This window comes from Hipposideros armiger, unplaced genomic scaffold (assembly GCF_001890085.2).
Source record: "Hipposideros armiger isolate ML-2016 unplaced genomic scaffold, ASM189008v1 scaffold_5, whole genome shotgun sequence".
Classification (NCBI taxonomy): domain Eukaryota; kingdom Metazoa; phylum Chordata; class Mammalia; order Chiroptera; family Hipposideridae; genus Hipposideros; species Hipposideros armiger.
In genome coordinates, this window is record NW_017731355.1 from 5,063,199 (window position 1) to 5,075,608 (window position 12,410).

The following is a 12,410-nucleotide window of genomic DNA, read 5'->3' on the forward strand; positions in this document are numbered from 1 at the left end:
AAAATAAATGATACAAGATATGTCCTCATCTGAGATCATAAGCAATTTAAATCTTCCCTGAGGAGAATTTTTATACAATGCTATCAACACACTCCATTCTCTTTTAGTGATACCAGAACATCGGAAATGTAAGCACATTGATGTTTAATGATAGTGATTTCAGCTCCCCTTCCTTATTCAGTCTATAGGACCTAGTTTGATGTTTATTAGAAAATAAGTTTGAAATTCAAGTATGGGGCAATGCTAAGTGGTGTTCATGTTAGTGATTTACATTATCTATAACTTTTTTTATGCATCAATAGGATTTGTGAATTTCAAATCTAATACTTTAAATATCATTACTATCAAACTTAAAAATCATTTACTTCAATGGCCTTAAAAGAGAAAACTCCAGTTCCTATAAAACACTAACTGTATTATACAATCTTAAGTACACAGATGTATACGTTAATAAAATGAATACTATTTCATATAAATGAAATGTATTAAACTCCCTTAACAAAATGCAAGTTTAAAAATATCCCTGACCGGGAAAATAAATACATACAGAAACAACTGGCACAATCTTACTATTTTTAATTCAATAAACTACAGTGACACAGACAGCTTTCTGTGTGCTGTTTTACTCATATGCTTTCTACATTAGGGCAAAGCAAATATCAAGTTCTTGCCAACCATTAGAAAAGACTGACCAAAAAATGCAGTGTTAATGACATCTTACTGCTTTTAAAAGCAAGACAAAGATGCAGGAAAAGCAAAAATTACATAGTGATTGAAAACAACGAATAAATTGTTCTTTGAATCTAAGTCATGTTTACTGAAAAAAGGGAGCTTTTTACATCAACACGTTTAAACAGAAATTTGCTTTTGAAATACAATCTTTGTTTAAAAGGTACAGAAGGTCTTTATGTCCACCCCAAGAGCTAAATATAGTGAATGCTCTGTGAACAATTACCTGAAAAAAACCTAAACCTGTTAAAAGAATTAATTTACTGCACACCAGTCAGCATTAATCCCACATGTACAGTAATGTTCTCTTAAGTGATGGGGGAAAGAAAGAATAAAATGGTTTCCTGGATCAAAACCCTTGAACAACAAAATGGAATGATGATTTGGTCTGTAAATGAATAAAGTAGTGAAACGTCTCCTAAACAAATTCTGATAAAGGAGTCAACCTGTAAAGGAATACATTTACTGTATGCTGGGACTGGAAAAAAGCCGTCCCTGTAAGGGCTGTACAAAAACTGTGTCCTGCTGTTGGGTTTATATTCACAGAAGAAAGGTTTTAAAGGTTAAGTTCAGGTCATACAACAAATGAAATTGTAACAAGCCAGCTGACATTGTATAATGTCTTCTTCCACTCAATCAATAGGCTACTGTTAGTCCTATTACCATAGAGATGGCTTGCTCTTTCCTGAAGGGTGTCTATTGTTTGACAAAACAGATTTGCCACTTGAACTAGGTCGTTCCCAAAGGGCGTGTACCTTGTCAATTATTTGTATTCAAAATAATAAAGTATTTTCATATTAAAATGTATGTAAGAGATAATATTGTTAGATCCCTTTTCTGAAAGAAAGGAACTTTTCCAAAGTACTATATTACTAAAACCACTCAAATATCCAGTTTAGTCATATTAAGAATTTTTTATTTAAAACATATAACAGCAAGTATACAGATTTATCAAGACTATTAAAAGAAAAGGGCCACAAGCTAGTGTGCTAATCTAAAACCCATTATAATCAAGGACAATAATTAATAAAAGCTATTTTAAAATATGGACAACTCAAAGGAAAATTATTGTACAAAGCTATTTGAATTCTAAAAAGATAAAGATTTTTTATATATGTTTTTACAGTGGTTTTCATGTGGAACAGCATCAACAATTAATATATTAAAACACATGGAAAAAGTTTTAGAAAACAAATCCCTTTATTTGCATAAGAGCTATTTATATCCATACAGCATTTAGATATATGCATATGTTATAGAAATCATCTTTTAAAATACAGATGAACTATCAAAATAAGTACAAGTATTTTCTTTAAATGTCTTTATCTTAAATGTCTTGTGAAAATTAATAACACACACTCAACATAAAACAGGTAAGTTCTAAATTTCAATAGATATTTAAAAATAAAAAAGATTGTTTTTTCTATCAACAGAAGTAATGAGATTCTTAATTACGAAAGACACACAGGGAATAATTCTAATAAAGATTATTCTAATTATTTAGAAAAAATATTCATAACACAAATTAATCCAAATAGAGATGTTATTTTAAAATTTTCACTTTGTGAGGGGTGTAAATGTCTAACGATTACATTGTTTTGTACACCTAAAACTAATAAAAAAAGTGCAAAAAATTTCATACTTAAAGATTTTGCTAACAATAAAAAATAAATACAAATTAAATAATATAGGTAAAAATTTAACAAGTGATAATTATAACAAATCAATCTGAAAGCTTTCTGCAAATAGATTTAAAAGTAAAGTTTAGAGTCATAATTATGTTAACTTTTACCTTAGTATCAATAATTAAAAGGGAATTTAGAAAACAATTTAGGTCAAGGGCAATATTATGACTAATGCAAAAAAACAGTCTTCAAAATGACATGTGAAATTATGTCTACTCAAATTTGACTATATTTACATACAAAAATTATTTGTTTTTATAATCAAACCTGCAATAGTTTTTGAAAGAAGTGTTTTACTTTGGTTTTTCCTTTGCAGGAAGTATAATTTGTATTTTTCATTATAATCCTCTTAGGCATAGGTTAGACTGAGTTAAGAATGGAGGAGACAGAAACAGCAAAGACAGATGAGTTTACCAATACCCTAAACTAATGACCCGTTTTTTAAAAGCAGGGTAGCATTCCAAACTAAGACAGCCTTCTATCAGTGAAATAAGTGGGGTCTAATTTGCCTTCCCTACAGCTATAATGGAACAATGTGAAATCTTACTAAAACCACATCCCAAATTGATTTCCTTAGTTAATAGCCTCATTCCAAAAAGTATACAACATGTGCATCTTTAAATACAATATACAATAATTAGGTATTAGCTCTGAACCTGATAGGCAGCTGCCCATCAGCACTACTGTGAGTAATTAAATGATATTTACCAATTACCAAAAGATGAACTTCATATTGTTAAATTAAACTGGCCCATCTGCATCTTCATAAAATGACAAACCTTATTAGTTCTGCCTAACCAGAGAATTGTAATAATAAACTGGTGACACCTTCACTCCATTGTCTAAAGCAGTACCAATTGTGTAATTATTTGAGGGGTTAAATGCATATGAAATTACTGTAAATTAAGAAAGTGAAATCACATGAGTGATTAGGCAACCAAACGACAAATGATTTTTTTTTTAATGTATGTACTTGGGCTATAAGAAAACTACATTTCCAAGTAATCAAAATTAATTTTAACTAATCAACTACTTTACCTGAAAACGGTGAAAAAAAGTAACGATGCAGCTCCTGCTCCAAATAAGCCACACAGAAGATTGACTCGGTAGGCAACTGAACCAAAAGGAAATAGTTTAATTGCCAGTTTAGCCACCAGAGTGAACAAAGGGTAGCCAGGAGGATGGGCAACCTAAGGAAAAATTAGCAACGGTCAGAAGGTTTTCATCTAGTAAAGGAGGAGTCACACTGGCTTTCATTGAAAAGTAGCCCTTTTCTCTGGCAAGTATAAAGATTCAGAGCCAATGACTAACTGAATAGTGGTTTTCTAGTGTAATCCTTTTGTGCCAATACAAACAAATATTTTCTTTAGTGGATTTGGCATCATCTATCACATGGTGTGTCACCGAGAGAAAGGGTGACATATTTCATTGTCAATTCTTAAGCAGTTTTTTTCTCCAGGTTCACAGTACATTAGGGCCACTTAAAAGGCTATTGAAAAAAAAAAAAAGCAGGTTCTGAAATATCGAATTGGTTAGAAAGTTGAAAGACCACACTGCTATCGGATTACCACCATGCTGACAGTCCTCAGGTCTTGCCTAAAGGGATCATGCACCATAATAAAGTTTATTAAATAATAAACTTATTAAAACTGTTAACCCGATTTATTTTATTCTACACAGCTTATACAAAATTTGGGGTGATAATAAGCCAGCTACTGTATATATAGTAAAGGCTTTGCTTTATAATTTAGTTTAATTGGATTTAAAACTTAAAGTAAATTGTCACGTACTGTACTTATAAGTTACTAAAAACTGGGGTTTAAAAATAAATTAATCTACTTTATTCCATGCTTAATTAAACTTTCTTAATTCCTAAAACTGTTAATGAGAGCATTGATTAAACAATAAAACTAATACTTACTCCAAGCTCATGTGCGGCTGTGATCAGTTCCCCTGTGAAAAAATAATGTAAAACCAATAATTACTATTAGAAAATGACACTCCTCCAAAGTTTTCAAAATCCAAATGCTTGCATTGGGGTTTTGCATTAATTTGACTGGATAAAACTGTAAATCTGCAGAGATTTCACAGCATGAATAGTCTAAGAATATTTTCTCCCTTAGGTCTTATTGAACAAAGTATCTTTGATAGTTTTTAATAACTGGTCAGTGGAAATGTAGAGGATTCCTATTTTTAAAAAAAGGCTGATTATTCCCTCCTGAAAATTGTATACACTTGCAAGTATATACAAAAGTCTTCCAAAGCATTAATGTAATATGCTGTTTTATCCCTCAAGTATTTAATACAAAACTGTCTATATAGATGCAAACTTATGCTTGTAGAATGTGCAGACATTGGAGGTTTGATACTCCATAAAGTGTGCCATCCTGCCCTAAACCTGGCATTTAGAATCTTCTCTACACTAATTAGGTTGGGTATCTTGAAACAATTTCCAAGCGTCTATTAGCTCCAGGTTACTTTGGTAAACTCCAGCTACCATAATACATTTTTTTCAGACCATAAAATCATTATACTATTTACATTGTCCTGTATAGTTCCTTGCCAGAAGTGATTATTTCTAAAATTATTACGCAGTAATTCAATGCCTGTTTTGTTAATATTTTAAGTATCCAGAGCACAGGGACTATTTCTGACTCATCCCCGTACACAGTACAATGTAAGAAATCAATCAATATGAATTGATGATTTATGAAAGTTATTATCACCTATTAGAAAATGTATTAATGTCCATTTTTTATCCTTCAATGAATATCAATTTTTACTGACTGCCCTAGCCACAATGAAGGCCTTTACCTTCTTTGGCCTGGGCCACAGCAATAGCATTGACCAATCTTCTACCTCATCTTCATACTGAAATCACTTATTACTGCCCCAAAAGGCTGGATCATATCCCTAGCCTAAGATTTCTCTATGGCTGAATGAAGTTCAGATTCCTCAGCATGGCACGCAAACCCTCTGTGGCTTGAAGATTCCTTTACAAGGCTTATATCCATGAAACCAGTGCTCATCTTGGTCAAATCTCATTACCCACTGTTCCTCTGGAATGGTGCTATTTTGCACCTCTTATCACTCATTTTCTCACTCCGTATTCTCTCCTAAATCTTTCAAGGCCTAGTTCAATTGCCAGTTTCTCAGTCACATGTTTCCTTACACATACCTTCACCAGCTAATTCCCCCATCGGAATCTATCACTTATTCCTCTTCCATAGAATCTATTTAGCACTTATTTAGATCACCTTATATTCTGGTTAGTTGCTTTCATTTCTGTCTTTTCCATGAAGTTAAAAATATTATCCGATCCATTTCAGGGTCCTGTCAAGACATCACCACCTCTCCCTCCTCTAGCCACAAAGAACCTAATTCAAGCTCTGAACACAAAGATTGACAGTAACATATCACACTGTCATCCTTGCTAGTGACATCCTTCTTAGGTGAATGACGGCTTGCATCATGGAAGCCTTACAAGGGTACCCCAAGACAGGTATTGTTCACTTAAAGCAATTACTTAAGAGCACCTTTTATGTTTTCTGGAGGTACTCAAGAAAACCTTAGAAACCAAAGGCACTTTCTGTATCTTACACACTTTTTAAAGAGATTATGGTCTAAAAAATGTTTAAAACAGCTGTTCCCTTTGTACCTACTGTCAGCTATATTTTTATAGTTTTACTCTAGAATGAGTTAGCTCTTATGTCTTCAATTTAAAACTGTTTTAGATTATGTTCTAATTCTGTAGTTGCAATGAAACAGTGAAGTTCAAAATATCAATGTCACTATTCCTTCTCCATTTAAAATATACTTAGAATTACATTTAACATAAATAGCCCATTTTCTCTAACTTCTTTTTACCATTAAAGTCAATATGCTGTTACTCTTTGCTGAAGTTCTGACAGTATAAGCATAAATCTAGAATGTAACAAATCCATCAACTTTTATCAAATGTTAAACTTAAATCTATAGAGAGGAGATACTACTATTCAAAGCCTATAAATGTATCTTTGATAGAGTTAAAGGGGAATATTATTCTTAAAATTGAATATGATAAAGAGGGGAAGTAAATAGTAAAAAACCAAAAAACAGCAAAGAGCCTTCTGAGTCCCTGATTTCTCCGAACCCTTTATACTAGGGTTTCCTGAAATGTAAGTTCTTCCACTTGCAATCAGAATTATCTGGGTGCTTTATAAAAATGAAGATTCCGTGACCATACCCCAAACCTACCTACTCTAAGACACTCTGGCATTGGGGCCCAAGTTTCCCAGGCAATTCTCAAGTACACTCAAGTTTGAGAACCACAGTATTTTTGTCTGGGACACAAATGGGTGGCAAGCTCAGTTAGCAGATGCTTAACCTTTAAAAAATGAGGTTCTTTTATACTTTCTATATTAATTATATAATTATATTGTCATATATCAAATCTATTGAAGACAGTATCCTAATGCGAATTCATTTTCCCCAAGAATAACAAATAGAAGTGAAGGCTGGATTCCCACACTCTCCTCCAAAGGATCATCAGCACTCCTGCCCATAAATCAACTATGTGTAGCAAATGGTGCAAAATGTTGGCAAGGCCACAAAATGTGATGGATTTAGGGAGTATAATTTAAGACTTATCAGGAAGAAGAATACATGCTTTATATTGGTTTTGAGATGTGTTCTGTTTATTGATAGAAAATAGATTTCATAAACAAACATTCAACATATATGTACATTCAACATATATTATAAACAAAGTTATCAAAGATACGCTTACACAAATTTTACTGGCAATACTTGGAAGAGTTTATCACTCCCCTAAATGAACAAAAATATTACAAACAACCACTACTTAGAGTCAAATTAAACAAATTAGAACACCTAAAAAGTTTGGTAACTCCAAGTGAATAGATAACTTTATTCTTTTGGGGGGAATTAAAACATTATTAATATAGACATGGCAACAATCATAGGTTTTAAAGACTTTACATATCGTGGTGTGATGACGGATTTACCAAAGAATTTTGTGAAATTCTTTGACAGAGCAGAGGTTAAGAGATGATGTTTTAAAGTAAACCTATTCTGGTTCTTTCCTTGACTGTTCCTGCTTTCCAGCTGTGTGATTCTGGACACAGCTTACCTTTAGCTTTGTCACCTATAAAAGGAAGATACTGATAGTGCCTACCTCATAGAGTAGCAGCTGGGAAAATTAAAATGACAAATCCGTATAAAGCACTCAGAACTGTGGCTGGCACATAATAAGTGCTCAGTAAGTACTACAGACTCAAACAACCATAAGCAACTATCAGAGATTTTCTTTTCTGAAAGGTACAGAACTACCCAACCTCTGAATAATGCTCTCCAATGTCAAAACTCTCACAAACATAAAGTTATTTCTGTTATTTAATATAAACCTTGGAAACATGGTAACTTCACTTCCCACTATACTAATGAAACGTTGCTCCTCTGTGCTCAGTAGAACCTAAAAGAAAGAATAAAGGTAGTGACTTGGAAATGGAACGTCAATAACCCTCAATGTGGTAGGTAGCCTCGGAGTTGGACTTTAATGATCCCCAATTCCTGGTATTCTCACAGTGTAATCCTCTCCCCCTCGAGTATGAGCTGGATTTGACTAACTTCAATTGACTAACTTCCATGAATAATAAAATAGGGCAGTGGCATATCACTTCCAAGATTAGGTTACAAAATGATAAAGGTGCCATCTCTTTCTCTTAATAGAAGTTAGGTTACCCAGACCCACTTGGCAAAGAACTGAATTGAGCTTTATAAACGAATCCTCCCCAAGTTCAGTCTTGAGAGGACGGCAGCCCCAGCCTACACCATGACAAGCAACCTTATCCTGAGAAACAGCATCCAGCTAAATTATATGGAAGATTCCTGATCCACATAAAATAATGACTGTTTTAAACCACTAAATTTGGAAGTATCTTCTTATGCAGCAAAAGATAACTGTGCACTCAGCTTTTTCAATCTATCGATTCACTAGCTGAAGCTACTGGCACTGACAAAATTACTGGCCATTATTATTAGGCATTATTGGATGGTCACTTAACTTGGCAGCGAAACACAACCTGGGTCTTATTTCTCATACCAAATACATAGCAAGAATTCGTGTGATTTAAACGGCCCATGAGTCGTGAGTTTCTTTTTAATAGAAGTAGCTTGCTGTAAGCCACAGCCTGACCCTCCACTCTTTTATGTATTCCCCCCAAATATTCTGCAAGGCTGGTTCCTTCTCAGCATTCACGGCAACATCACCTCCTCAGAGGCCTGTCTTGACTAGTCCTTCAGAAGGAGCCACTGGCCACCCCCACTTCAGGGCTCACATTTCCCTCTTAGTGTCTCCATTAATTTCCCCCACTTAATATGCAGGTGTTTCCTCGGTAGTTTGTGGATTGTCTCTACCAGCACTAGAACACTTTCTAAGATACTTGTTCACCGCTACCGTCACTCCTTTCATCTGGATCACAACAAGCACGCAATAAGCAATACTCGCGAGCTAACAGGAATGGAAAGCAAAAACTTCAGGTCCAGGAAAATCATCTGCGGAAGTGGAGAGGTCGGTAAGTCCCTTCAGGCGAAACCCACAGAGCCCCGTCTTTTGAGAACTAAAGAAATCAGAGTTACATGAATGGAAACTAAGTCGGATCTGGAACGTAAAACCCTGGGGCACAGGCGGGTGGAGGAGGGCGCGAGCTGACGGGCACTAGTGAGAAGCACGTGGAGCACGGGAGAAGGGCAGAAGGGACGACCCTCAGAGTACTTTACCCGAGTCTCCCCCCGGCACCGAGGGGGGCAGCGTGAGAGCGAACACGCCGGCCACAGCGGCGAACACAGCAACGCTGCCGCACAGGCCCCCGGAGCGCCACGACCCCACCCGGGCTGCCCGCCCCCGGGCCGGGCCCCTGCCGTCGCCATGGAGACCCATGGACCAGTGGGGGCCGAGGAAGGACGACCGGGCGAGCCCAAGAACTTGGGGCAGGACCGAGCTTTCCGTACGAGCGGAGCCCGCGCGGCAGCCGCAGCGACTTCCGGGTCAGGCCTCCTCCGCAGGACGCACCTTTCTCCACTGGGGTGGGGGGAGCAGACAATGTCAGGCCTCGCAAAAGCCAGGCCCTGGGAGTTTTCTCACGCACTGGGGTTTACAGACTTATAACGTGCCTTAACGTAGCTCATCATAGCAAACATCTTTCTCTTAAGAAAGCAAGTCTGGGCACAGGGCTGCGGCCTCCATTGCCCAATGCCCCCCTGTCTCACTGACTTGGCCGGGTCTGTCAGAGACAGAAACGGGGTCGAAAACTGAGAGTGAGGAAGGGCTGCTTCTGCCCCCTACGGTGTGGGGTGGAACTACACGAGAACCAAGATGAGCCCAGAGCCTAAACCTGTAAAGCAAGGGAAGCTGTGTGTACAGTATGTTCAAAGTAAGTCAACAACTACTTTCATCACATGTGTTTACCACCATTAATTATAAGGCAGTGTATTAATTATTAAATCGCTGAGTAAATTATAAAATTATTAAATCTTCAGAGAAATTAAATTAAGCTAATTGGTCTATTATTTTTTTTTCTTATGGCATGAGGAACACTCTGCAGATGAGCTGAGAAACTTGAGTTTGTATATTACAACAAATAACCCATACCCTGATAAAGTTGTCTCCTACATTAATGAAGAAAGGTATTTTGATGGAGCTTTGACCACAAAGTAGGAAATGAAACAGAGACACTGTACTTTTCAACTGGCAGCAGTGCAAAAAAGAATGGGGACTACTGGACGACCACATAGCGCGCTCTTGATAAGATTTTTAAGCTTACATTTTACATTATTATAGCAATTATTCTGGATTATGAGTTCCTGGAGGGCAGGGGCTGTGTGGTAGGCTGCTCCTAAAATGGCTTCCAATGATCCCTGACTTCTGGTGTTCACTCCTTTGTATAATTCTCTGCCCTTGTGTGTGCGCTGGACCTAGTGACTTTCTTCTATCCGTAGAATAAAGTAAAAGTGATGGCTTTCACTTTGGCATGACTTCCATCTTGCTTGCATTCCCTCTTGTGGCTACTCCCTCTCTTGCCCTCTCACTTCCTCACTCTGATGAAGCCATCTACCATGTTGTGAGCTGCTTTATGGAGACGTCCACATGGCAAGGAATTGAGGGTCATCTCCAGCCAACAGCCAGTGAGGAAACTGAGGTCCTCAGTCTACCAACCTGCGAGGAACTAAATCTGGCCAACACCATTTGAAGGAGGTAGGAAATGGATCCTTCTCTATATGAGCCTTGAAATCATGGTAACTCCTGCTAAGACCTTGATTGTAGCCTGACAGAGGCCGTGATACAGAGGACCCAGTTAAGCCTCATGCAGATTGCTGTCCTATAGAAATTGTGAGACTATCAATGTTGTTGTCTCAATCCACTAAGTTTTGGGGTCATTTGTTACTCAGCAATAGATTACATAAAAATAGGCTGCCTTCTATTTCTTTTCTGATAGAGCATGCCAATTAACACTGATTGAGCCAAGAATATACTTCTTTCCCTTTTTATCCATTTCATCTTTTTTCTTGCTCATGAGCTTTATAAAAAGATAACTTTTTACCGTTGCAATTTTCTTTCAAAAGGGCATAATTCTTTGCCCATGTTTGGGAGGTAGAGGTCAGTTCTGGAAGTATGAATTTGGGAATCGTTCATGTAAGACATAGTCTAGGGAGAACAAAGTTGAGGCCAAATGTTAGCCTATATCTTCATTTAGGGAATGGCAGGAGAAGAGGTGTGAACAGTGGAAGAGAGGGATATGTCACAAGAAGCTAAGAAATAAATAAGTGTATGTGGTCAGGTTGTCACAGGTGAAGGATGATGAAAAGGGACACATCTATATTTTACGGGGCTTGAGTTTGTACAATTTGGAGAGTCATCTAAGCAAAAGAATACAAAACTGCAGATACAAAATTAGGTACAGGCATGAAAAGGAGCCTGGGCCAATGATGGTCTGTGAAACTCATGCTTTGTTAGCTTCGCAGTTAATTTCCTTTGAGGATGAAGAGTGGCCAGTTCTCTGTCTGTGCCTGACTCTCCCTCTTGGTAAGCATGCTGACTCTTCCCTCCTCCCCGAAGCGCTTCCTCCTCCTGCTTCAGTGACAGCATGCTCGTCTGGCTTTCCTTCACCTCTGGCCTCTCAGCCCTGGCTCTGCTTCTGTCGGACCTCCAGTTATACAGTGCACCAGGGCTGAGTTGTAGAATTATTCTTTTTGCCTTCTTTCCCAAGATGGTTTAATTGAAACTGTAAATAGTACCTGTAGGCTGATAAATCTCAAAACTACATGCCACCAACTTCTTCTTTAAGCTACAACTTTATTTTTTAAACCCAACTGCCTTGTGATTTCTTCATTTCTATGCCTAAACAGCATTTCAAACCTGGCAGACTGTGTCTGTCTTAGTTCCACTGTATACCTGTGCTTAAAATGGTACCTGGCATAAAATAGTACTTAACAAATATTTATGTAATGCGGTCCTTCTATCTTTCTGTACCATCCCACTCAGCTTACCTCCTCAAGGTCATCTCCTGATCCAAGATGGCTGCTAGTGCTCCATCTTTATTTGAGGAAGAGAAAGAAAAGATGGGAAGAGAAGGACATGCCCCATCCTTTTAAAGAGTGCTCTGGAAATGCTATTCCACAATTCTGCCATACCTCCGTGGCCACAGTTGAGAAATGGGTCACTCCTAGGGGCAAAGGCAGCTGAGAAATATACCTTTTCAGCTAGGCAATTTTCCAGGGTTCTATCACAAAAGAAGGAGAGAATGGATATTGAGAGGTAACTGGCAGGCCCTGCTATAGTTACATTTGGTGACCTGGAGGTATCTTAACCTTGAAAGTCCAAGAGGTCAGTCTCAGTAGAGTAGTAGATATGGAAACCAGGTAATAGTGGGTTCAGAAGAGAAAACAAAAGAAGAGAAAATAGAACACATTTACAAGAAGTTTTTTTTTTTTTTTTTT

The 12,410-nt window shown here is 37.2% G+C and overlaps 1 protein-coding gene across 3 annotated transcripts in view; it reads right to left on the reverse strand.

Moving 5' to 3' along the window:
• The window catches only part of TMEM260 (transmembrane protein 260), a 62,733-nt gene extending 53,262 nt beyond the window's left edge, over nt 1–9,471 (reverse strand). For all 3 annotated transcript variants that reach the window (XM_019645021.1, XM_019645012.1, XM_019645005.1), the window contains exons 1-3: nt 9,195–9,471; nt 4,336–4,367; nt 3,453–3,604 (exon numbers count right to left, since the gene is read on the reverse strand). In XM_019645021.1, coding sequence (XP_019500566.1) covers nt 3,453–3,604; nt 4,336–4,367; nt 9,195–9,354 — 344 coding nt within the window. In that variant the 5' untranslated portion in view covers nt 9,355–9,471. The remainder of the gene's footprint in view (nt 1–3,452; nt 3,605–4,335; nt 4,368–9,194) is intronic.
• Between the last annotated feature and the right edge of the window lie 2,939 nt (nt 9,472–12,410).